This window comes from Pistacia vera, unplaced genomic scaffold (assembly GCF_008641045.1).
Source record: "Pistacia vera cultivar Batoury unplaced genomic scaffold, PisVer_v2 Contig281, whole genome shotgun sequence".
Classification (NCBI taxonomy): Eukaryota; Viridiplantae; Streptophyta; class Magnoliopsida; order Sapindales; family Anacardiaceae; genus Pistacia; species Pistacia vera.
In genome coordinates, this window is record NW_022196092.1 from 124,552 (window position 1) to 151,129 (window position 26,578).

The 26,578-nt window shown below is 36.2% G+C and overlaps 4 protein-coding genes across 4 annotated transcripts; 1 reads left to right on the top strand and 3 right to left on the bottom strand.

The window, feature by feature from the left end:
• Positions 1-599: 599 nt before the first annotated feature.
• Positions 600-8,887, bottom strand: LOC116134032 (protein-S-isoprenylcysteine O-methyltransferase B). Its single transcript, XM_031419675.1, is given in 6 exon segments — positions 600-663; positions 1,078-1,181; positions 5,825-5,837; positions 8,379-8,417; positions 8,419-8,617; positions 8,620-8,887. Coding segments are annotated over 6 exon segments (654 nt in total). The 5' UTR covers positions 8,855-8,887.
• A 1,098-nt stretch (positions 8,888-9,985) lies between these two features.
• On the bottom strand, positions 9,986-12,934 carry LOC116134033 (pentatricopeptide repeat-containing protein At3g09040, mitochondrial-like). Its single transcript, XM_031419676.1, has 2 exons — positions 10,564-12,934; positions 9,986-10,433 (listed from the first exon to the last, which is right to left on the bottom strand). The coding sequence occupies exon 1, from the start codon at positions 12,932-12,934 to the stop codon at positions 10,799-10,801; it is 2,136 nt and encodes a 711-aa protein (XP_031275536.1). The 3' UTR covers positions 9,986-10,433; positions 10,564-10,798.
• A 639-nt stretch (positions 12,935-13,573) lies between these two features.
• Positions 13,574-17,016, bottom strand: LOC116134045 (superoxide dismutase [Fe] 3, chloroplastic). Its single transcript, XM_031419690.1, has 8 exons — positions 16,912-17,016; positions 16,749-16,826; positions 16,460-16,651; positions 14,578-14,749; positions 14,234-14,307; positions 14,129-14,155; positions 14,018-14,041; positions 13,574-13,946 (listed from the first exon to the last, which is right to left on the bottom strand). Exons 1-8 carry the CDS (start codon positions 16,993-16,995, stop codon positions 13,821-13,823), a joined length of 777 nt encoding a protein of 258 aa, XP_031275550.1. The 5' UTR covers positions 16,996-17,016; the 3' UTR covers positions 13,574-13,820.
• A 1,554-nt stretch (positions 17,017-18,570) lies between these two features.
• On the top strand, positions 18,571-25,705 carry LOC116134043 (dihydroorotate dehydrogenase (quinone), mitochondrial). The gene is made up of 11 exons (XM_031419687.1): positions 18,571-18,858; positions 20,129-20,211; positions 20,365-20,688; positions 20,971-21,226; positions 22,279-22,359; positions 22,458-22,565; positions 22,642-22,671; positions 22,923-23,060; positions 24,854-24,891; positions 25,034-25,133; positions 25,387-25,705. Exons 1-11 carry the CDS (start codon positions 18,715-18,717, stop codon positions 25,459-25,461), a joined length of 1,377 nt encoding a protein of 458 aa, XP_031275547.1. The 5' UTR covers positions 18,571-18,714; the 3' UTR covers positions 25,462-25,705.
• The last annotated feature ends 873 nt before the right edge of the window (positions 25,706-26,578 follow it).

Consider the following 26,578-nt stretch of genomic DNA (forward strand, 5'->3'; position numbering starts at 1 on the left):
GTCGTAATTACAAGAAATCATAACAAACTCAATTAATGATGTTTGTGCTGATTATCTGTGATTGCCATGATTCAGGAGCATAATTCCAGCAATCAATTCCATATGCATCAATATGAATTACAATTGTGTAAATTGTATTATGTGGCAAATTCCTGCCGCAGTAATATTCGTATTCCCAAAACACTTTGAAATTTTTTAATTATTTGTTTTAGAGTGTCCCATAATCCTTTAACCTTTTTACGTGTTTTTTAGAGATGATTAACAGAATTAACACCTGGTGGAAATTGTTATTTTCTTGTTATATCGTTGTGGATAAATGAGTTTATGGTGATTGATTGACAGGCAAACATCTTTATTTTTCATGAAATTAATTTAACCCAATCATAATACAATAGCGATCTTAGTTATTTACATTAGTGTATAAATCCTAAAAGTGCAATGGCATCAGACTAATGCTTCTCCAAGCAATAGTAAAGAATTTCACGACCAAAGCGAATGTAAGTCCTGTTATAATCTCAGAATCGGTTGAATGGCAAATATCCACATTCACTAAATATAGTTTGACTATATTGTTCTCAGCAAGGCAACTATGTGTGAATCTAACTGACGGGAACCAATCTTGAATTGCAGTTGATGGACAAAAAGTTATGACTAAATGCTCCTCTACAAGAAACCAATACAAGCAGAAAACTAAATGAAAGGTACATAACAAATGGGCTCACAATTTTCAAATTCAGTTCAATGGGATTTTTACATTCAGACAAACAGAAAATAACAATAACCTTATGGATTATAAATTGAGTAAAGCCTTGAACTGACTAAAAATAACTCAGGAAGGATATCTGTAAGCTGTTCCTGACAAGCAATACCTTGCAACAAAAAAAATCGTCATAACACTCACCTATGTCAATTGTACAGAGTCTCAGCCAAGCATAAGCCACAATATAGAAGGATAAATAAATGGTCACTCCGGCTCTCGCCAACCATTTATCTGTTCACCTTCAAAGATTTTCATCTGTGATAAAACTGCAGAATTACTTGATGAAGCAAGGTGAGTATGCAAGATAAATGCACAACCTGTCAACAGAACCTAGACTACTACTTACAAATGGCAACCCAGAAAGAACTTGCTGGGCATATTCTGATATCCGATGGCCCAAAAAACGTCTCAGAGAATACTCCTACATGGTATCCGCTTGAAAAGTTTCAGAGATGAAGAGAAAATTCTAGAAGAGAAACACGCAGAAAAAAAAAGCATGAAACTTGTGAGTTCTACAGAAAGGATTCTGTTTTTCACTTTCTAACTAACTGAGTACAAAGGAAGAAAGGCTGTATTTTATACATGCAGCCATCAGTAAACGCAGCGTTTTTAATATTGCTAAAAAGCTGGTATTACACTTATGCTTACAAATATTGACCAATAACCACAACCCGAGATACCTACTCAAAACGAGAGCCTACATTCTTCTTCTTCTCTTTTATCAACATCTTCCTTAAACTAGACACCCTATGCTTCTCCATCTCTTCAATATCACCCCTTAATGACACCTTTGGTTCTCTATTCTTCAAATCACCCTTAAATTGAACACTCTTTTATTCTCATCCTTCTCAATATCATCCCGTAAGCTAAGCTTTGTTGTTGACTTCCAGATTTATGTTGAGAGTGTTGATTTTGCGCAGGTGAAAGGTGAAATTTAGAGATGAAACAAACATTTAGCTTGTGTCTAAGTAGCTCAAACCGTGATCCAGAGAGAGGCTTGTAGAACATGCAATCTGTACTCAGACGCAATTGCTTTTCCATACCTCCGTGTACACACCGTGACATGTTTCCACTACAATTTTTTTTCCCCCGTTCGCTTTTTCTTTTTGGCTGTTTCATGTATTTCCCCTTTTCTTTCCCTTGTTCGTCTTTTTCTGATCTCCTTTCTCTGCTTTTTTGCTTTTTCTTCTTTCCGTTTCTTCCTTCTTTTTTCCCTTCTCTTTCTCTTCTCAATCGTTACGGTTTTCTTCCTCTATCTTCTTGATTTCGCGTTGTTTGCTGCTTCTTCTTTTTCTGTTTTTATGTTTTGTCTTGGTGTTTTTGACACCATTAAATCCATGCGTTCTTCGTGGACTCGGCATCTTTCCCTAGGATGCACTCTGCCTTGGCCTACGAGCCGTCTGTCTGACACCACAGTACAGCCGCTTATGCCTGGCTTTCTGCGCGTTGTCTATTTATTTGTAACCAGTTTTTGAGCGATTCTAAACCCCCGCCCGTTTGGTCCTTGCAGGGACGGACTTCTTCAGAGAGCGCTCTATCTCTATGTGTTTACGTGGTTATTCTTCACGTCCTCGTCTGCCCTCTCGCTGGAGTTCAGATTCGCAAGTTCGCCGTGGCTGCAGTTTTTATACTACGATCTCTGTACTGCGTTTGCCTCAGGCTTGGTTATCGGCTATATTACGAGACACAGCTCATTCTTGCACGCGAGGTTTTGGCTCCTAGGCCTCCCACAAATTCCATCCTTAACGTAGACGTTGCTCTATCCGCCGACTGGTCACTGATCTTGCGGACACCTCAGCTACAGGTCTACTTGACTGGCCCGCAGGTCCGCATTAGGTAGCGATACTACCCTTAAAGAGAAAATTTTATTCATTCGAAGCCGGTCCAGGTACCACATGTCGGCAATGTTGTGCTCCTCTATTCTACTTTTGCATGGTACGCCTACGGCCTCTCTCCCACGGACCCCTTTTACCACCTGTGCGGCCTCTACTTTAAGGCAACCGCGGTTAAGTACGGTTCTTTGACTATGAAGCGTGCGACGCATTTCCGTGAGGAGTGGAAGCGCACCCCTACCCTGTTCTGTCTCATGTTGGTTGACCCCCCCCACGCCTCATATTCTTAATCCTATCTTGGCTATTCTCCGTCGGCTACCTCTCCCTGCAGTTCTTCGGCGTTGGGCTGGTTTCCCCTCTGGCCATTCGCTGCGCTTCGTAATTAACCCACATCCCCTGAGGACCTTCTTTTGATGCTGTGTCCGCATAACCCCCTTGTGTGTTGGGGTGTTGGTTATTTGTTTCGATGGTACTCTGCCGTGTGTGCACCCTCTTTCCACCCAACACGGCCCGGCCCCACACTAGTGGTTTCCTGTCTTTTCCCGCCATTGTAGCCACTACCATCCTTCGTCCGCGCCTCTTTCTCTCGCGTCGCCACTGAGACCGACGAGTTCTTACTCTTGGGCCGTCACACTTTTTCAGCTTCGAGATTGATTGTAGAAGATTTTCGTCTCACCCCTTCGCTCTGACAGCACTTGCTGCCGCCTCCTTCTGCCCTATAGATCGACGACCTTTCTGTCTTCGCGCTTGTGATCTCAGTGTTCTAGGTCTAGGTAGTCTCACTCCAAACCTGATGTAGCCGATTTCTACCCTTCCACTGGAACCCTGTTCTTCAACTTTGAGCACTTGCTGGGTGTGTGTCACGTACTGTTATAGTTCGTACGTGATTCGAGTCAAACAACAGACCCACGGGTCGCTTGGTGTCATCAAACCACATGTACACACCTGAGATCAGGAACGCCCACAGCCGCAAAATCCCCCTAGAGAGAGACTGGCCACGTCGGGACTTGCCCGCGCTGGACCCGACACATGGCACGTGGTGGCACCAAACCACTCCTGACCCCTAAGGGCTTGCTTATAAAACCTACCAAAGCTTGGTAAGCTTACAAACCATGTATGAAGGAGAGATACTTTGAAGAGTCAGTCATAAGCAATTCAGGAATATGCTTCATGAAACACCAAGGGTCGTCCCAATCACAGGTAACCACATGAGAAATCGGCAATTATAATGGAGACAACAGTACAGTCTTATTGGTGAAAATAGGTATCCAGCAAAGTAGGTCAGCGTCTAGAGTCTTGGTTCGGACCACCCTTTAGGCCTACTACTTTAGGCTTTGTATTTTGTAGAGGTACTCCATCGGCCTCCCAACAACCAATATTACACATTACCTAATATCCCGTTATTGTGCAGATATCTAGATGTCATAAGGGTATCACATAGACGACGGAGCAACCAACTCAGCTTCTTCTCAGTGTCGCATACACTCCTGTAGCTGCCTCTCTTCTCGGCTCCTCCTCTTTTTAAAACTTTTCCATCTTCATTGCAAACTTCATTCGAGTATGCACTTTGTTATTTTATTATGTTGTTTTTTCAGAGCCCCACCCCCCCCTCGTTGTCGGACTCTTAAGCAAATTGCGGCGGGTACTATTAGAAAGTATCGTGGCCTGCTAGTTTGAAGACTTTTTGATCTTGTAATTGACACCCCTCACATAGGATGTTGAGTCACGTTTATTGGTTTAGGTAGAGGATAGCCGCATAGAGTAAGTTGAATATAACAAGGCACACAGCCGATATGTGAGCGAGGAGATCTCTCTACCTGCGCTCCATAGTTGTTGCCCTCTTGACTACCAGGGACCTCAATGAGTAGTTGAAGCTGGACGCAATTAACAGGTTCCATCAAGGCTGAAGTCTGTGTTGTTTCTTCTCTGTGGTGGTGTGGTAAAATCGCAGAGTCTGTTATCTGAACTAACTGTGACCCTTGTTATGGAGTGTAATTCATCAGGCGGGTTAACAAGAGGTGCAGTTAGAAGGTCAATTAGAGATGAAAAGTCAATTTAGGCACCAGAAATAATAACTACTATTTTAATACACGCTAGGGGGTGAGCAAGGGCCCCTCTAGCGACTGTGTCAGTACACGCATTTCATAAACCTTTAAGGCGGGAATCACCCCTTAGTATCAGTGCTATAGGAGCTTGAAAGGACAACATTTACAATCTCTCGTTGAAGGGATAACATAGCGCGTCTCAATTAAGAAGCATAAGGATTCATGGCTAACAATGTAAATTTTTGCCTGAGAGAGGGATAAAACATATGTAACCGATTGGCTTAGGATCCATTGTGCTATAATGACTCTCTGTTTAATCTATTTTTGTTTCTTGTTTTTACACACACTGGTTGAGTCGTGATAGGCAGCATTTATGTATTGATATGGACGGATGATCTAAGGACATAACAAACAATCACTCATAAAGACCTCTTAACCAAGTGTACAAAGGTTCTTGTTGCGTAGTTCTAGAATGGGGACATATGTGCAACCGAGGAGCTGGCGACAGATGTTATCAAGTAGGTTGCTGTTGTAAAAGCTGCCACCACAAACTAAGAGGCATACTGCATGTGCTACAAGGGTACGCAAATTCTTGTGATGGTTTATGCCTCCTCTATTCTCCCATTTGGGTGTGGTGGGGCAAGGATGTCTAAAGGCGATACCATTGTGTTTGTAAATACACGAGTAAAGGGCCTAAATCACCTCCCTAATTAGTTTGTAAGCCATTTAGTTTACACATCGTGTTCACGAAACATGGAACTAAGTAAAAATTGTAAGAGCTCATATTTAACTTTGAAGAGGATAGATCCACTATACGGCTATAATCATTACAAAGAGACATGTAATATCTCATATCACTCAGATGAACATACTGGAGTAGGCCCCCACAGATCTGAATTATACTAGTTCAACAGCAAAATGAGTTTGAAAATCAGAAATAGGAAAAACAGCGGCCTGATGCATCTTCCCAAATTGATAGGCCTCACAGAAAGTTTTTAGCAATTAGAGTCATTTGTTCATGGATTATTTAACACAAATATCAAAGTTTTCTCTATGGAAGTCCTAGCCTGGCATGCAACGATTACAAGGTTTTTCAGAGTGAGTAGCTTGATAGTATTGTTGCTGCTAGACTGCTAGAATTTCCAGGTGATGAACGGGTGCTGCAGCCTTGTATTGTTGGACCACGCTTGAGTTGGGATACTATCCTATACGAATTATTAGTAGACACATCAATGGTAAAATGCCTACATTCTTTGAGTGTTATTAAGTAGATTACCAACATGACAGATTGCATGGTGTACTGTATTTCCAGGTGTCGAGGGTAGATGGCTTTGCAGAGGCCAAGGGAGGTTGAAGTGGTAGAGTCAATCTTTTAGAGTAACTTCTAGTCGTATTTCTTGGTTGTGAAGTATCCTTAACAAGGGCTTAGTCGCATAGAATATCCCGTATAAAAACTCCATTATCTCTAGTTATTGAGAGAATACTCAACAAATTTTTGGAATATGTGGTACTACAGAACATGTTTTGAAGTATAACACTCTATGTGATGAGTTTGAGTTAATAAGGTAATCAACTGTATTGTGTTGACAGGCTCACTCTTCTAACCATTTCCTACTTGAACTGTTAGAGCCTTCTGGATAGATAGTACTTAAAGGATCAGATTGCTTGGATCACCAGTGTGATCTGATTGTGGCTCCTGAGCCAGCCATACTAAGTCTGATAAGCAACTATCTAAGGAGTAGGCAACGGGACTAGGGGATAAATGAGTTCCCTTACAGGTGTGCTAACATGAAGGACATTCCAAATGCTGAGGGTGCTATGATTTTGATTAGTCATTAAAAACATGGTATTGATAACACAATTAGAGGAAGAGCCATTCGAACCCATTAGAGTCAAGTAGCCAGGCGCAATACTGTTGTTTCGTTGTGTTAGATATGGCAATAACCTGTTGGATTCCACCATAAGACCGGAGAGAGAAACAAACACCCAAACGAGTCGGTGTGGAGCTTAAGTAGACAGAGCCCGGCGACACGTCCCGACCCCCCCCGTTGCCTAGAAGACCCCGATCCACAGAGGAAGTTAGTACAGGCTGCTACGACTGTATACGGGCCAACTCATGTACAACCAATAGTGTGAGGAGCGGATCGCAAATAGCCTGGAGAGCTGCTTCATTGTTTGCCAGGATTTGTGGGTTGTGGGGTAACAGAGGTAAGACCTTGGACTAGAAAAAATCTAAAAACCAATAGAGCCTTAGAATCCTTGAGAATCTGATCAAATCATATGATAGCCATTAACTGTTAGAGTGTCCTCTTTTGCCACAAAACTGAATATCAGTTTTGGTCTAAACTGACCCCTTCCTCGCTCGGATACGCATTCCTTATGGGAGATTTGGAAACTATACAGTCCAGGAGAAGTATGGAGCAGCAATGAAACATGCATGAGTAACTGTTTGGGAACATATTTGAAGGTAGCCACCAAAGGAAAAGCTGGTCTAGGATTATTCCAGATGTACTGACCCTCAGGGGACTGAGATAATTGAGATTTGTATCAAATAATTCCTGAAGATTCCACTATTGCACTTGTCCTGACGTCCTTTGTCTGTGAGACAGCATCAATTTTCCGCATTCGTTGCAGTTTGGTTTAGAAACCAGACGAGCGACAGCTATTGTCTGGCAAGTGATAGGCCCTAATGTTTGCCTCTCCAATCATCTTATTTCATGTTTGTGCACCACGAATAAGCTTCTTGTATATGATAACTAGCATTGAGATTGAGGGAATGCAACACAGCATCATACTATCGCGGTCCCAAACCTCATCTAATCATAGACAACTAGTTCCTCCATCTCACTACATCAGTCACCGCACAGACATTCAAAACTCATTCTCCTATTTCTTTCATCTTTAGCACCTATTCACTAATGACTACATGATCCTTCTTTAGTTGTCTGCAGTAAGTGTCCTTAAGTGCAGTGTGTCTAAAGCCTTAAGACTGATGAAAATGCCACTCTAAACTCTCCAATTTCAAGGCTACTCACTTAGCACCATTTTCTAAACATAGACTCGAGAAAGTGTTGAAGAAGAGCTTATAAAAATCTTGTCACCTTTTTTCTATTGAATAGTTTAGGGTTAGACCTTTTAACCTTTTCTCCTGTTTGTCTCAAATGTAAACCACATTCCGCAACACATGTTGCGAAAACATACTTTTATCCCTCCACACAGGAGCACCACACCTGGAGTCTCAAGGCTGTCCTAGATGCTGAGACTTGTTCCACTAGAGGGCTGTAGGGGGTTTATTGCTGTGTCTTGGTTTCACCCACGTGGGACTGATGGCAACGAGGTACGCCTATGGGATGAGTACAGCAACTGGATCCAGTTGTAACCATATTTTTTTTTCTTCTTGAAGAGAAAAAGAAAGAAAATTGTAAGGAGTTATAAGCACAAAGATCACCTTAGACGTAGTCTGGGCTCTAACACCATCGAAAAGTTTTCATGAGATGAAGAAGACAAATTCTAGAAGAGAAACAACGCCAGAATAAACAGCATGAAAACGTGTGAGTTCTAACAGAAAGGATTCGGTATTTTTCACTTCTCAAACTTTAACATGGGTAAAAGGAAGAAGCGCGTCTTTTTATACATGCCAGCCAGTCAGGAACACATGACTTATGCCTTACAAATATTGAAAACCCCAAACTACTCAAAACTGAGAGCCTACATTCTTCTTCTTCTTCTTTTTATCAACACCGCTCAGCAAAAAATTTCCAAACAACAATTGCAAATCCAATTGTACAGCATTATCTAGGTGGCAACTGACCAGATGAGGAAACCAAAGTAACCAGGATGACGGACACAACTATAGACTCCATGAGTAACTAGTTTGTGATGTTCCTCACGGTGAATCTTAATTAGATGTGTGAAGGCCTGACCAGCCGTTATAATCGCCAATTTCCTAATGATTTCCCCGATTATAACCGTTACAAGACACTAATCCACCAATATTCCTTCAACCTAGGAAAGAAAAAGATTTCAACAAAGTACTCCATCAATAAGAATAACACAACACAAATATATTTCTTACTAATAAAAAATGACTTAAGAGTAACATTGGAACTACCATGGAAGGAAATTGCTAGAACATATTCAGAACTATGAAAGAAGAAAACTGCCAAGAACATTTGAGATAATTGTCTGCAACCTGTGCAATTGAAAATCTGTGTCATTTTGATAAAACAAAGAGTCAATTTTCTGTCACTAGTTTGTTATAGCGAGATACAGAATAAGGGTGGCCCAGTAAATTAATGACAATGATGAACGAGCTTGCGGTGATTTTACTTCAGACTTGACATGCTGAATGTAGAACTATATAATATCAACAATGAAATATGAGCCTCAATTTCAGCCAGAAGATGTTTCATGTAAGACATATCCTGCATTTGAGATATTAAGTAAATCATCACGAAGCAAGGCAGTATGCGAATTTTGACTTATTTAATTCAATCTCTAATGAATTTTGAGGATTCAAAACGATTACGTCTAGCGTACAATAAAGGTGAGATGAATTACTGTCAATAAATAAAAGAAAATTTTAAGCAGATATTTAGACTTTAATTAATAAATGAATCAACTAAATCAAATCGGATAAAAGCACAAGTAGAATATGTGTTTCTTAGAAAGAAATAGAGATACAGAGAGTCAAAAGACCTTGGGGTTAGCTTAATCTTCCGACCAAAACACTAAGGAAATTTAACTCCCCTGACATCCCAATTTTGGATTTCAAAAAATAACCCTGAAAATCAGAGGGTTTTTTTTTTTTTTAATTGAAAAATCTGACATGGCACACTTAATTGTAACTAAACATGCAAAAAAAGGGGCTAGAGTGAAAACATTGAAACATATATGGGTAATAGATAATTCATGGAAATTTGTTTAAATTTTGAAAATTAAAAAACGACCCCTCCCTTCANTAGCATTTTAGTTTGATAAACATTTCCCAAAAGAGGCCTCAAATCTTCTAAAATATTTCATGTCATGATAAAAGGAAACCCTTGTTTTAATAGAATGCAGAATATTACACTTTTATATGTATATCACAATTGTCTTTTAATAATTTGACATATAGTTCAAAGAATATTCGAAGACCTCCCCAATAAAATTTATTTATGAAATATTATTAGGTGTTTACAAAGCAATTAATAAAGGGTTTTTACCCAAATTAATTGCAAATTTCCATAATAAACAATAAAATAAGAAAAGTTAAAAAATAATAATAAATTCATCAAATGTGTAGCAATTCTGCCACCAGATAATGGAATTACATGAGAAAATAAGAAAAAAATTGTAAAGAGTGTAAAAAAAAAAAAAAAAGCTAAATTTTTCATATTAATGGAGCATCTCCAGCAACTAACATGGCTGACATGAAACAGCTTGTTCCAGTATCTAAACCATTAGATCATGGAACTAAATACAAAACTATTTGGATCAAAATTGCCTATGTTTTTCTACTCTACATAATTGAATTGATTACCGACATAAACGATACCATTCGGCATTACATATGTTTTTCTCAACCTTGACTTCAGTGTTGTACTTGCCAAGGGCTTGTGACCTCTGCTTACACTCACTTGCTAGGTAGTATCATTCACCTGCAGCTTCTTGGTGTCCAAACAATTCAACCAACTGGAATTTTGGTTTCAACTAAATTAAAAAGGCCTCTGCACCGGCCATTCCCGATGGCGACATTGCAGTGTTCCAAGATACAATGTCGTTCAAAAATACATTCACTTACTCCTCTCTGTCATGCTGTTTAGAAGAAGCAAGAGGATAATTAAAAAACTACATCTAGGAGGATTAAAGACAAAACAGTGATAGTTTTCTATCTTATAATCCAGATAATAAGCATGCTGCAATCAGTGAAGTAATATAGAATTACCTGTGTTTCTTCACAGAAAGGGAAATAATGCTATCCAAAGAACCAATCATCAAGATAAATTTGAATCATCAGTGTCCAAGCAGCTCTTCCATCACATGTAAAGATAACTGGACTTCGTAAACCAAGAAAATTTTCACCCAAAATTTTGCTTAAATTGATATGAAAGACCTCAGCCCAATAAACTAATATTCCCAGTGGCCGAACAGCTTTTAGAACATGGACAAATAAGAGTTCCTCAAGGATTCAATGTCTCAATCCAGCTATACCCAGGGCCTTTCAGAATTTGTTTTTCTGTCATACCCCTCCTCACTTTTGCCGCACCTTCCCAACTGCCACCTTCAGAATACACTTTTGACAACAATACATAAGCAGAATCATTTTGAGGAAGCAGCTGAAGTAACTTCTTAGCAGTCCGTTCTCCTAATTCTCTATTGCCATGTATCCTACAACCACTAATCAAGGATCTATAAACAGCAGGCCAAGGTGGAAAGGGCATTACCTCAATTACATGTTCAGCATCTTCAAGGTATCCATTTCTTGACAGCATATCCACTAAGCAACCATAATTATCAGGAGATGGTTCTACTCCATATTGTAAGGTCATTGATTTGAACAGAAGACATCCTTGTTTAACAAGACCCTTATGACTACAGGCTGATAAAACTGAAACAAAGGTGGCTTGGCTAGGCTTTAGATTGGCCAACTTCATTTTGTCAAAGATTTCCATTGCTTCTTTAACAAGACCATGCTGAGCATAAGCCATAATCAAACTATTATATATAATCACATCAGTGGATTTAAATGACTGATCAAAAGCCATTTTAGCGCCCTTAATGTCCCCACACTTTGCATAAGCATCTATAACAGCACTAGCAACGAAAACATCAGCATCAAATCCCAATTTGATAATAAATGGATGGATAGATCTAGTCTGTTGATAAACTCCAGTGTCGGCACAACTATTTAGAATGCTACCCAAAATATACTCATCAAGCTGCTCAGCAGATTCTATCAAGTAGTGGAAAAATCTGAGTGCATCATAGTTATAGCCTTGATGCACCAATGTAGATATCATGGTCGCCCAGGATGCTGTATCTAATCTCTCAAGCCCATTAAAGAACTCAAAAGAATCATCTAGTTGTCCAAATTTAACATAAGATTTAATTAAAGAACTACAAACATATCCAGAATGAGAAAAACCAGACTTAATAACAACACCATGTATCTGTCTACCCATTTGTTGGTTTTCAGATCTACAACAAACCTCCAAAGTGCAGAAGAAGGTAAATTCATTTACTTCAAAACCTGACTGCCATAAACTACAAAATGTCTTTAGAACTTCCATGTCACAACTATTGAAATTATACCCTGAGATTAACTCATTCCAAATGGTTATATTCTTGTAAAGTACGTTGTCAAAAACTAGACACGCCATCTCCACAACCCCACACCTACAGAACATATAGATTAATGAGCTTGTGACATTTGTTTCATGAAGAAATCCAAAATGCAGTGCAAGGCAATACAGCTGAAGCCCAAATTTAAGATCATGTACTTCTCCACATTGTCTAAACAGTACAGAGAAAGTTACATGGCTCGGCCTTATGCCAGATAGCAGAAACTCATGGAATAACTCTGCAATTTCTCTTAGATTATCATATTCAGAAAACCCCCCAAAGAGAGAATTCCATGATACAACATCTTTATTAGATATCCTTTTGAAAATTTTGAAAGCAGAATCCATTTCACCATTTTTTATGTACATATCCATAAGAGCATTCATCACTGAGATGCTACATTCCTCTTCATTGCGAATAATCAATCCATGCATCTGTTTTCCGGTATTTAAATCACCCACAACAGAGCACCCCTGAAGAGCATTGATAAAGGTGTATTTGTCCATATTTATTCCTTTACATCGCATTGAAGATACAAACTTCAAAGCTTCAAAACCAAACCCACATTGTGCATATGCTCCTATCATAGCATTCCAACAGCCAGTATCAACACTATTTATGCAATCAAACATCTGTTCAGCCCCTTCAATATTTCCCAACTTAGCATAGAAATTCAAAATAGAACAACCCCCAAACGGGTTCGTTTCAATTCCAATTTTCAAAGCAAAACCGTGAATAGACAAACCAAGGTCAGTGGCTCCCATACAACCACACACTTTCATAACACTTCCAACAGCAAACTCATTAGGTCTCAACCCATTTCTTGTCATTTCCAAATACACGTCCAAAGCCAATTTAAATTCCCCACTTTGAACTGCAGCTGAAATGATCAAAGTCCAAGAAACGAGATTTGTTTCAGGCATTTCATCAAACACCTTAATCCCATAAGCTAAAACTCCACATCTAGAGTACATTTTGATCAGATTATTTTGCAAGAAAATGTCACCGTTGTATCCCAACTTGATAATATGGCCATGGATTTGGGTACCAAGAAAACAAGATTTAAAACTCTCAGACAGGGAAAGGGCATTTGCGATCAAAATCGGGTCGTTTCTCACAATAAGATTACAGAAGGATTTTTTGTTAATATGGAGTTCCTGTTGAGGTTTGGAGACTGTTGCATGAAAGTAACAACAACGCTTGTTTGTTAAGCGAAAGATAAATTTCAGGCATGAAGTAAAAGAAAGCTTCAAGCTTCTCATGAGTTTGAGAAGTATATTTATGATCGTAGTTGCACTTTGTCATGAAGCGTAATTGCCATCAAGAATGGATCAAAACTTGAGCTGAGAGGAGAAACTGTGGTTCTGTACTTCCGTTATTATTTTACAAATAATCTAATATTCGAATATAAGAACTACTAAAATGGCAAAATTTTGAAAATCTCACTAAGATACGATAAAATTCAGAAAACGTAAATTTCCATTAGAAATCCCCGCATAGATCACTTCTGTTGCATTCTCTTATAATATGCCGGGCTGTAATAATTCCATCTCTTGGAACTTATAATTCCTCAATTAGAATGTTACCATTCACTATGAAAATGTTTGATTAAATCGAAATTTTGACTGGCTAATTCACTGTAGCTTCAATAAGATCATGGTACAAGATACAAAAATATCAGGATCAAAATTTTTCTGGGTTTTACAAACAGCTACATGCCTAATGCTAGCCTTGTATTCTACATATTTAACTGGATTACAAATATCAACAAAATTTTTCAGCGTTACATTTTTTAACCTCTCTCAACCAGAACTCATTTGGTGGTAAGAATCACCAGCAGCTTCTCGGCATTGCACCATATCAAGCAACTGGAATTTTGGGTTCACCTAAATTCACAAACGCCTCCGCACGGCCCATACGCGACATTGCGGCATTCCAAGATACAAGGTGGTTCATAAACACATTTACATACTTGGCTCTGTCATTCTGTTTAGAAGCAGCAAAGGATTGTTAAGAAGCACCTTGTGGAAGGTAAAAGAAGACGAAGTGATATATACCTTGTAATCCAGATAATAAGCATGCTGCAAGCAATAAAGAGAAAATATTAACACCTTGAAGCATAATAAGGAATTAATGGTGAATCTCCACAGAGAAAATTATAAACTTACCTCCCACATATCCAAACTGATGATGGGCTGCACAAAGAAAAGTGGTCAATGCAATTACAAAAATGAAATCAAGCACTCACTTGAAGGATATAAAGATTGACTTACAATGTCATCCCACACTAGTGGATTAATGGCATTTGATGTTTTAACAATTGCAAGTCGTCTCTCCTCTCTTTTCACTAATACAATCAAAGCAGCGCTAAGTAAAGGAGGTGAATTGGGGGAAAAATAATAATAATAATAAAACAACAATTGTCAACAAAATGAAGACTATCACTAGCAAGAGCCGCTACCAGGCAAATTCACATCACTTACAAAAAAATAAATAAATAAGAACATAAAGGAAGGGTGGAAGAAGTGCTTTTGTCTTATACATGGCTACAACAAATCGACACAAAGAGACCACCAATCTGTCACCTGCAGAAAATAGAGTTTAACAAACGGCTTACCAACAAGCCAAACCCATCCAGAGCCAAATAGTGAAAGAGCAGATTCTATAAACTTTTCTCTGAAATTTGTGAAGGAACCAAAATCTTTTTCAATCTGATCAAGTACTCCATATTTGGGCATGTCACCCCCACCAGGCTGCATGGACTCCCAAAAGAAGTCATGATTCCAAACCTGCAGTGACAGGTTAAGTTTCCATTCCATGTCATAATTTTTCACTTAAAACGGATGTAAAAATTATTTAAACAGGATGAAATAGAATCAAGTCCATTTTTTAGATAAAACAAAACTACAAGTGAAAATTGGTTAAACTGAATGATATGGAATTAAGTTCAAGACAACTCTCAATCATAAAAAACAGTTAACCATATTATCAAATGGTAGACCAGTTTGAGAGAATAAAGAAACAAACCATCCAGACACTCCATCGTGGATAATATCCAAAAGACTAGTCTTGCATTAAATAAAGATCCAATAGATTGTTGAATCTGTGGTTTGTGCAAAATGCCATTGCCATAGCAGTTGATTTTAATAGATGGATTTATAACTTCAACTTAAGCCTTGGGATCCATTTTTCTTACCAACCTTCTTTCTTATAAGATTGCCAATCTGACTTGAATAAAAAAAGTTTCAACACAAGCATACTAAGTTCTCCGAAGAGTTATCAGAAAATATTACAGAACAGCTAGTTTCATCAAATGCAATTTATCTGCACCCCACTCAATTAATCCAAAGATCTAGGAGCAGGCCATGCCATGTTTCTTAAGAGTTTTCATCTAATAGAAACATAAGAAAGCTATTGAAGGAAACAGGCCATTTAGGAGAGAAAATTTAAGGCACATCTCACCCACCAGACGAGTTGAGCTATAAGGGGCAACGTTTGAGCTACCACTCCTGTCTGGATTAGGGGTGTTCAAAAGCAGTTAACCGAACCGGTTAACCGCTTTCTTGAACCGAACTGGTTTTCCCCTTTTTATTGGATAAAACTTTTTTTTTTTAATTTTTCCTAAATTAAATTGTAAACATCAACAATACATATCCAAATAAAAATTAAACATTCATCATATCTATTGACCACAACTAATAATACATTAAAGATTGATACAAATAAAAGTCTGAAGTTAAACAAAAATAAAAGTCCGTAATGAAATGTCTATAATAAAACAACAAAATAATTAAACAAGACTCAATGGAAAACAACAAAAGAAATTGTGCAAATTTAGGGATTAAGATTATTATTATTATTATTTATTTAATATATATATATATATTAGTAAAGCAGTTCAAAAAACCGGTTTCGGTTAAATGGTTTTCATTTTTACCCAAACCAAACCTAAAATCCAGTTTTTTTAATTCTTTGAACCGTTTTTTCGGTTAACCGATTTTCCGGTTCGGTTCGGTTTTTGCATTTTTTTGAACACCCCTAGTCTGGATATTAGAACTTGCACACAAGTATATTTCCTAAATATAAATGTCTTCCAATATGGTATAGCACATTCTAATTTCTAAGAGATACTTTCGGCTAATACAAACAGAATTAAACTCAGAATCATTTTTACTTTTCTTCTCTTAATCACGCAAAACTTTGTATTTTACTGATAAAATATATCAATCTCAATAGTTCAGTTATCACCAGCTAAAGCAATAAAAATTGGCATAACATTGAATTCGTGTCTTCCCGTCAAATTCTAAGCTAAACAGCCAAAAATCTGTTCCAAATCCAGGACATAAACATCCAACTAGATTTAGAATTTGAAAGAAATACATTAAACAAATTATTACACCATTATCAAAAGCAACCTGACCTCATACGATTAAAGATGAGCTACCAAAGCTACCAAGACTCTACACCAAGGAGATACTAAATACCGACTGCATACTAACCTGGGCTGCATTATTGAACTCGGGTAGAGGGTTTCCGTTGTTATAAGTTACTTTAACAAGCTCATCCAGAGTGTAGCCGTACAATATATCATCTTTCTCAAGATGTTTATTTAAACCTTCTACATAACCACGATGATGCTCTCCCCAATGCTTTTCCAATGTCCTCTTACTCATATATGGTTCTAAAGCATCCTACAAAACCAAAATCAAAACCAACATAAACAAGTACAAATAGCTGCAAACTACAATTTCCCACAACCCATTTTGACAAAAATCAAGACTCACTTACAAGTTTATAAGGAGTTTCCTTTAAACCATAGTAAGCAGTGACTTTGGAAGCTCTTTGTGACCCGTTCAACCTTCTTCTCTGTAACAAAAAGTAAATAAATAAAAGGATAAAGAAATAAATGTTTATCGTGCTTTGAATGAGTTTATTCAAACATATAACGAACCGAGTGAGAAAGCTTGGGACTTTTGAAGCCAGTGACGAAAGGATGTGAAGTTAGAGCGAAAGGATTACAAGTAGAAGACCCCATTCGGATTCTGTGTTTTCTTACTTCGCTCTCTGGAAAGTGGAAAGTTTGTCTTAAACAGAGGTGTCAACCGGGTTGAAAGGCCCGAGGTTCAATATGAGAAGCCCGATTTTCCAACCCGTCTCATGGGCCGATTTGGCCCGGCTTAAAAGACCGGGCAAGTCTTATGGATTTGTGAGCACTTGGTGGACCGGGCCCTATGCCTTCTTCATTAAGTTTTGAAACCAAAAATGGAAAACTTCTTATAAAAAATGGTTCTAATTTACCCTATTTATTATTTGATCTCTATTAATATATTTTTTTCAAATAAAAAATTATATTTAACTAAAATTAATTAAAAAAAAGGGTACTAAGCTACAGGAGATAATTTTAATCTTGATATTTGCCCAAATTTCATGTATTTGTTCTAGGTATTATATACATATTATTCTAAATTCCTTTCACTCTCTTATTTGTTGTCTTGCACTAATTTTTTTTTAACCAAATAATTACATTATAATTAAATGAGGAGTTTAAAATTTTAATTTTAATTATTAGTTATTGTATTTTACTTCGATTAAAAATATTAAAATGATTTATTTATTAAATATTAAAATACACTTTCACATATGAGAAAGGTTCAAGAGCATCATATTTATTTTTTTTTTACACTAAATATGTCACAATTTATAAGTTATTAGATCAATACAGTTTGGAAGGTTAAAATTTAACACAACTTAAATATTTAATCACTTTTAAAATACTATATTTAGATGTAATCTCAACCATTCAATGCATTAATCTAACAGTTTAAAATATATTTGACATGGAATATAATTAACGTTCTTTAAGATAGAAATTGATTTGGAGTTTTAAATAGAAAGATTTTATATCAATTGATTTACTTGGTTAATAAGTATTAAAAGTAACATTTTTTATTTTACTATATAGTTTAAAATGGATATTAAATATCAAATAAAATTATAGAAATAATATTTGCAAAAAAAAATATATTAAATTACATTGATGTTGAGTTATTATATAATTCATTCAAACTAGGGGTGTTTAAAACTGGTAAACTGATTTTGTGAACCAAACCAGTTTTTCGGTTAAGTAATTTTCCAGAATCGAAATCAAACTGATTAAGGGAAAAACCAGTTAACTGATTTTAATTTAATATTTTATATATTTTTATAATAAATTAGTTTTTTTATTTTTTATTTTAATTTAATATTTTATAATAAACCAATTTATAAAACCGGTTTCAGTTAATTGGTTCCCATATTCTCGTAAACCGGTAATTGAATCCGAAAATCAGTTTTTGTATTTCTTTGAACCGAATAGTTCGATTTGGTTTCTGCATTTTTTATTTAACACGAGTAATTCAAACTGTTAAACATGATTTGCTGTTGACTAATATTCTAAAGTATCATTTTAATATAATAATAGAATAAATTATAATTTCAATATTAAAAATTAAAAATTTTACTTTTATTAAGCAAAAGATTCCCAAGGCACCATAACTAATGGATGTAGCCGAATATTAAGAAAAGAAGAGGGACCCTTTGTTTATTAAAAAAGGACAACTAAATTAGGAGGGTTTAGGCTTGACAGGTTTTAGGAGAGCCAAGGTTTAATAAATCCTGTTATGAGAAGAAGCGAGCAATAAGGGGAACCTCAATCTAAATCTCCTGCGAATTACTAAAGCCTCCTCTTCAATTCTTTCTTACGATTCTTTGATTAATGGCAGCAAGGAAACTATTGAGAGATTTTTGGTATCAAAGAGTTATTTCATCTACTCTCGGACGCACCAGGCATTCTTTTTCTACTTCTTCTTCTGCTTCTGCTGCTCCTACCGCCTCTAAAATCCCTCACTCTTCCAAAAAAGTATTCTCTTCTCTATCTCTATTTATTTATTTATATTTTGCATGTTTAGGTTTCTCCTCGTTTCTATTCCAAACAACCGACTTCACTTATATTGGTTATTGTGTTTATATATTTAATTTGTAATTTTTATATGAATGTGAAATTATTAATAGATAGTGATTGTTTCTTTAACATGAAATTGAAAAAAAAAAAAAAAATACATATAAGCGTTTCATTCTCGAGGCTTTAGTTCACTCTGATTGTGTCTGGCTAACAAACACTTGCAATCTTCAAATTTCTGTGTGTTCCTAAAAGTGTCAATCAGGAGCCCTTTTTGGTAAACCATTGTTTAGTGGGACTAGCAGCTGATACTCTTATCTATTTGTATTCAGCATGTATTATGGACATCTCTACTTTTCTTTTCTTTGTATAATGTGAGCGGGGTAATATGATCTCGTGACTTGTTGAATCCAAATGTTGTCACCAGTGATGCAAATCTATCAAGTTGGAGATCCTTGGAGACCATAAGATTGGTTGAGATTAATGATCATGTCCCATATGGTGTCTACGTGTTTCACTTTAGAGCCTATGATAGTGGACTTGATGGATAAGTGTATCTGAAGCACCGAGAAGAAAATGTGTTAAAATGGCATAGAGGAGTCAGTCATAGATTATAATGCTTCAACATTCTTTCAGTTTATCTTTTAGTTTTTAAGATGACAAAGGGAGTTGAGATGAAGAAGACAAATGGAGTTGAGATGAAGAAGTATATTGTGCTTGGTGGCACTGAATATATGGACTAGATTTTGGTGAAACATTATTTAACATAGTTACTAAACGTCTGCCATTATTGGTGATGTCAAAGCATATTTGACACATGAACGGCTTGCCGTTGTGAAGAAAATTAGATATGTCTGATTGCTTTCACTGATTGTCTTTTAGCCTTTCATTTGTTTCTTTTCCTCTCTTGCATTGTTGTCTTCTTTCAGAAATTTCTGACTGTAGAAATGCTGATCTCTTTGCAATTCTTTACCTCTATCTCTTGTAATTCCTTTCTTCCTTCTGACATTTAAATTTGGTTCGTCGCTAGGAACTGTCTTCTTTATGTGCCATCTTTCTGCTTATGAGTTGAATTTATTTGTTTACTTCTTTTGTTACTTGTGGCATTTTCAATTTCTAATGCAAGCTGTGTAGTTGCTATTATTTCCCGCTAGTACTGAATTATACTATTTTTAAGTGTAAGATATTTGTCTGATTTCTGAATGGAGTCTCTTCTTAATTTGGATTATAGGGGAGATTATTGACAGGAGCCACCCTAGGTCTAGTCATAGCTGGAGGAGCTTATGTGAGTACTGTGGATGAAGCAACTTTCTGGTACCTCTTTATGACATACTAGTGATTTTACTCAAAATACTGCATATCAAATTCATACCTGAAATGATCCAAGTTTGAATTAATCAAAAATTAAACTTGTTCGCTTCAAATTGTGATCCCTGATGATGAACTTGTACTGCATAAATCTTACAGTGGCTGGCTATTTCAAGCAACAAGACTTGTCAATCCATTCTTTGCTCTTCTGGATGCTGAGTTTGCTCATACATTAGCTGTCTCAGCCGCTGCTCGTGGTTGGGTTCCAAGGGAGAAGAGACCTGATCCATCAATTTTGGGGCTCGAAGTCTGGGGAAGGAAGTTCTCAAATCCTGTAGGTCTTGCTGCTGGTTTTGATAAAAATGCTGAAGCCATCGAAGGATTACTGGGCTTGGGTTTTGGTTTTGTGGAGGTTGGTTCTGTAACCCCTATTCCACAAGAGGGTAATCCAAAGCCACGTATCTTCAGATTGCGTCCAGAGGGGTAAATATGCATATTTAATCTTCTTTTCTATCTGAGCTAAAGTTAGCTTGTATTGTAGTTTGAGTAAAGTTGGTACTGTCTTGCATGGTTGAGAGAAAAAGTTGTTATGGAAATAATATGTTTGTGTTTGTTTGTTTAGTTTGATTTGTACTCAACTAAGCCTGAATACCAAAATGATGGGGCCTACTAAATCCCAACTAGTTCTGAATAGAGGAAAAAAGGTTTTTCTTTCCATTGCTTATCTTTCTTGAATTTATCTGACTGCTTCATTTCTGTGGCCAGTGCTATCATCAATAGATGTGGCTTTAATAGTGAAGGAATTGTTGCTGTTGCAAAGCGTTTGGGTGCCCAGCATGGTAAGAGGAAGTTGGATGAAACTTCAGGCACTTCATCTACCTCCAGTGATGATGTCAAATATGGAGGTAAAGCTGGTCCTGGTATTCTTGGAGTCAATCTTGGAAAGAATAAGACAAGTGAAGATGCTGCTTCAGATTATGTACAAGGGGTTCATTCATTGTCCCAGTATGCCGATTACTTGGTATGCATTCTTTTATCTGCTTTGTTAAAATTTGTATCCCCTCATATATGGTATTGTCATATATATTTATTGAAAATAGATTATAGACTTATTGATGCCTCAGTTGATTAGAGTCACCTCATTCTTTGTGCCATCGAACTGATCTATCCTCTTTAGTTAAGTGAACTTTAACTGCATCAATTCAAAGTTGATGTGAGAATTAGTCTCGAGGTTCATCATTGATGGAAAAGAACTTTGCCTAGCTGCAGTGTTGTTGCTATTGGTGTTTGTGTGATGTTGTTATGAGCTACTTGCATTCTTTTGTTTTTTTCTTTTTGGACGGGCTTGTTGGATTTGTATATTAAAGGTGCTAAAAGGATACTGTAGAACAATTATTTTGTTTTCATCGTATTGATGAGAACCAGCCTTCCAGACTCACGTTTAATCGCAATTAATAAAATTAAAAACAATTACTCAATAACAAACAATACTTTTGATTGGAAAAAACTGAAATAAAACTATATTAATGGAAAAGAGTTCGTAACAACTGGAATGGAAATAACAAAATGGAAACAACAAACAGGAAATGAAAATAGACTCAGCACAACACTTAACTTCAAGGGTCAGTTTCTCCTATACAACTCTCCACTAATTTCCATGCCTATCCTACACTACTGCTCTCCTTTTATTCTCACTCAAGATTCCTTCCTCTTAACAAACTCGCCATCTGTTGAGCCTTCATTGTGCCATTTGCTTCCTTGCCAACTGTCCTGCCATCTGTCTTGCCTTGTCATGATCTCCTTTTCCCTGTTTGCCCCTTTTCTGTTATACCACTTGGTGACCAGGTGTCCATCACGTATCATATATTTTTTTTTTTTTTAAATCTTTTCTATGCTTGTAAAACGATGTTTCTGACAGTAAAATCCTCCATAGTTTGGTTATATTACTCATTTGAAATGTTTTTCCATTAAGTTCATCCTTTAGGATCTGACTTTTTAGATGTGAGGATTTAAATTCTTTTCGAACTAACTAGATGAAGCATTTGCTAACATATTTATTTTGTTCCTTTGTAGGTTATTAATGTTTCATCACCCAATACTCCAGGATTGCGTATGCTTCAGGGAAGAAAGCAATTAAAGGACCTTGTGAAGAAGGTTTGGGCATGAATTTACTGTTTTCTTTGCATAATTATCTTATTGTTGATTCAGAATTGAGGTTTTATGTAACTATTTTTTTTTTTTTTTAAATCAAGATTCAAGCTGCTCGTGATGAAATGCAATGGGGTGAGGAGGGTCCACCTCCATTACTTGTGAAAATTGCTCCAGACTTATCTAAGGAAGACCTTGAAGATATTGCGGCAGTGTGTACATACTCTTATTAATTATGGTTTCTGAACTCCTCATTACATTTCTGATGGTTCTTTTCTGACTCTATAGGTTGCTCTTGCACTCCGCCTGGATGGATTGGTAAATGTTCATCCAACACAATCTATTATTCTTGCTCCTTAACTCTAAATATCGATACTTTTGATTATATGTTATTATTATTATTTTTTATTTTATTTTTTTTTTGTGCTTTACATTTCCTAAACTATTTGTCTAATGCTTAATATGTTATTTTGTAATGCATTTTTGGTTGATTAACTCATGCTGTTGAAGTTTGTGCTATTTTTTGGGACTTCTGCTTTTCTAACAGATGCTTTTTGATTTTTGTCTAGATTATATCAAATACAACCGTCTCAAGACCAGATCCTGCAAGTCAAAACCCTGTTGCCAAGGAAACTGGTGGATTAAGTGGGAAACCACTTTTTAATTTATCAACCAATATCTTGAAGGAGATGTATCTCTTGACGAGGGTATGCTTGCTATTCTTATATTTTATTTTTCATGGAGCTGCCCTTTTTCGGAATTTGACCTAGATTTTTTCATGGTAAAAACCATGAAAGACTGAGTATATGGACTGGAAACAAAGGAAATTCTGGAAGGTTTATTGTGAATTTTTTAAGCTGACAATTCTAATCATCACATATTGATGTTTGAGATTTCCATTGTAAGTTAAACTGTTTTCATTTGGTGAAAATAAAAATAAAAACTAGAAAATGGGTTATTTGAGTTATTAGTTAGCACTTTGCCACTGTTGACCTTAGACATTTTTTTTATTCTAGAGAACTAAGTGTTTTAAAGAAAGAACAGAATACTAAAAGAAAGATCAGGTATCCTTTGTGTTGCCAATAAAAGAAAAATACAAAGAAGCATATGAAATCATGGAAACAAACAAAATGCAAAAGCAAAGATAAAACAGAAAACAGAAGTATCTTCCACAACTAGTTACACAAACCTTCCCTAAACAAGATTAAATGAACTTTAAATTGCTCTTATAGTTTTCTTCTTTATTCACTCCCCAGTTTTTTCTAGTTACCTCACTTGATTTGAATACACTCCACATCTGTATTGGACATCTTTATAAGGACTTGAAGTTCTCTTGTTACTGCACAGTTGCATCCTATAATGGTCGAAAATCACCCTTGTATAACCATTGGGATAAACCTTAACCAGCTATCCTTTGCACTCCCTAGACTCTGAATTTTTTAAATTTTTTTTGAAGTTCTCATAGCCAATCAGTTGATTTTTAAGACCACAAGAGAGATACTACAAAGTTCACAACTTTAATCTACCTTAGTACGGGCTCCAAGAATGTCGAACTTTTTAATAGTATTTTTCCTTCTCAACCTAGTATTTAGTGATTTTCTTGGTGTTGTAGTGTTTTTTTTTTTTTTTTTTTTTTTTTTTTCACTGATTGTGTTTCAGTTTGGCCATGACTTTGATGGTTCTACTTGGTAATAGAAAATGAGAAAGCACTTGAATGCTCTATTGGTAAAAGAAAAAGGAGAAAGAACGACCTCTTTCCTTGTGGCCGGATGGCAAGTCCTTTAGCCACTAGGGTTAGCTATATCCTAGGGTCTTGTGTTCAAGTAGCGAGAGGGCCCAAAAAAAGAAAAAAAAATAATAATAAAGGGGAGCATTCTACAAACCATCGCTGAGGTTAGGTTAAATTGCAGGTGGAAATTCACATTTGATTTTTTTTTTTAAATCATAAACCAAGAAATTCAAGGTTGATTTTTATTTTTTTCTTTTTTTGACCAAAAGTTAAACTTGAATTTCTGCGGGAAATTTGTTTAAACTGTGTAGGTGGTCTTGAAAATCTCAAAAAAAAAAAAAATAAATAAATAAATAAATGCATAGCTTGAAAGCATGTTTGACTGAAGAGTATCATCTTCAAGGTTTTGATGTGTGTGGGATTGCAGTGAAATGGCAAATGTACTTTTAGATAGATTTTAAATTTTTAATGGAGTTTTGGTAAACTTGACTTCCTAAGGAGAGATATATGCAAGTTCACCATGAGATAGTGAGGCAGTCTGAAATTTTGAACTGATGGGTTGTCTTCTATCTAGCCATATAAATTTTTTTCTTCCTTTTTACATTAGTTTCTAAAATCTCTTCCTCAACCTTTGAGGATATTTCCTATCCTATCAATCTGAAGACTGTACTTATACCCTACAAAGAAGTCGACTACAAGTTTAAACGCCTTATTAGTTGTTTTCCTTCAATTCATGGCTTTTTAAGTTTGACATTGTGTTATCTCTTTCAGGGAAAGATTCCTCTTATCGGTTGTGGAGGTATTAGCAGGTAAAATCAGCATAGAAAACCTTGTAATCTTTATTTATACCAAAACATTTTTTGGTCATGTGTATAATGACTGGTCTATAAAAACTTCCCCTCTTCCGGCTTTCATTGTCTGAACTTGGTTTACATATATTCTTTGATTCAGTGGTGAGGATGCTTACCAAAAAATAAGAGCTGGAGCAACTCTTGTTCAGCTTTATACTGGCTTTGCTTATGGGGGACCTGCTCTTATTCCTCAAATAAAGGTATTACGATGAGTTTCGTGACTTTGAGGTTTGAATGACAGAGAAAAAAAAAAAATTTAAATAAGTGTCTGTATATGTGGACTACGCATAAAAGGGTATTTCATCATTACGTAGTTAATATTGATAAAAGGCTAGAATATAAAAAAGTGGCAGAATATTTTCTTGAAACAGAGTTGTGTGCACTGTTGCTAACTTGCTATTATCAATATCTCATGTTGTCTGATGTTATTCATTGAATTGTGTTTCTCTGTAGGTCGAACTGGCCCAATGCCTAGAAAGGGATGGTTTCAAATCTATCGTTGAAGCAGTCGGTGCAGATTATAGATGATTTTGTTTAGTTTTACAGAGAATGAAAATGGAGTCCAGCTTTTTGATGTGCAACGACCTCAATGTACAAGTAGATTCTGTATCTAATTGACTAATTGATTTATTGAGCAATATTTATACCTTACATGGTTAATGTATTTTACTTTCCAAATTTTTTTTACTTTTTTTTTACCCCCAGTTTTTTCCTGAAGTTGGGGTAGAAATGTTTTGACTTGTAAAACATGAGAAATTGTGAAATAATTTGACAGTGATTTTTTTTTTTTTTTTTTTTTTAACTTGTTTTTCGGGGCAATTGAACAAATTTCCATAGCCGATATTATGGAAAACTAAATAAAAGGCTTTCCATGCATTGCATTTCTTAAATTTGGCTCTTATTTGATTGTTTCCAACTTCCAAGACCTTTAAATTAATTTTCATTTTACTTTTGATTAAGTTTTGGGCAATTTGATGAAATCATTGGAAAGAAAATAATTTTTTGCCCGAATGTGATACAATATATACATAGATTCTATAGCATTTGTGGTGCCAATGGATGATAATGTTACTCGAAAAATTTAGTTTTGTGTATTTGTATCGGTGTTTTAATAGCAAACCTCGGATGAAAGTGAAACCCGGTAAAGTGGTCGGCTCTAAAAGTTTAAAATTTATTAAAAACACTTTTAAAAATTTTATAAGTCTTTATAATTTTGAAATCTTGCAAAAACACCTTAAACACTACCGTTGACATAGACAATTAAGGTTAATTAAGGTTTGTTTCTGATGACAATAATACTCTCCACCATGAAAACACTCCTCCCAACCTTTTGAACAAAACCAATCTCACCCCTCCCCTATTTGCCTTACCAATCGCCAACAACAGTGAATTGTTTCCGACAATTTATTTTTGCAATTTTCAATTGATTCACTCACCAAAAATCACATTTGTCGTCACCATTCCACTCATTGACCCTTCCTCTTCAAAACCCTAACATCCAAACCTTCAATTGTTTATCGGTCTACGTTCTAATTTCTAGGGTTTTTAATTAATAGTAAAATTAGTAACCTGGTACGATAAGACCTCAAGTCCAAGTTGAACTGGCTCAACCAGTCGGACTAGGCCGGGTTTTAAAATACTATTT

Excerpts from the sequence above, each read along its gene's own strand:
- LOC116134033 (XM_031419676.1), bottom strand. The coding sequence starts at position 12,934 with ATGTACTCTAGATGTGGAGTTTTAGCTTATGGGATTAAGGTGTTTGAT.
- LOC116134045 (XM_031419690.1), bottom strand. The coding sequence starts at position 16,995 with ATGGGGTCTTCTACTTGTAATCCTTTCGCTCTAACTTCACATCCTTTC. Across the intron at positions 16,652-16,748 it reads AGGAAACTCCTTATAAACTT|GATGCTTTAGAACCATATAT; the intron begins GTAAGTGAGTCT and ends TTGGTTTTGTAG. Across the intron at positions 14,156-14,233 it reads CACTAGTGTGGGATGACATT|CCCATCATCAGTTTGGATAT; the intron begins GTAAGTCAATCT and ends TTCTTTGTGCAG.
- LOC116134043 (XM_031419687.1), top strand. The coding sequence starts at position 18,715 with ATGGCAGCAAGGAAACTATTGAGAGATTTTTGGTATCAAAGAGTTATT. Across the intron at positions 22,566-22,641 it reads ACCTTGAAGATATTGCGGCA|GTTGCTCTTGCACTCCGCCT; the intron begins GTGTGTACATAC and ends CTGACTCTATAG. Across the intron at positions 23,061-24,853 it reads AGATGTATCTCTTGACGAGG|GGAAAGATTCCTCTTATCGG; the intron begins GTATGCTTGCTA and ends TATCTCTTTCAG.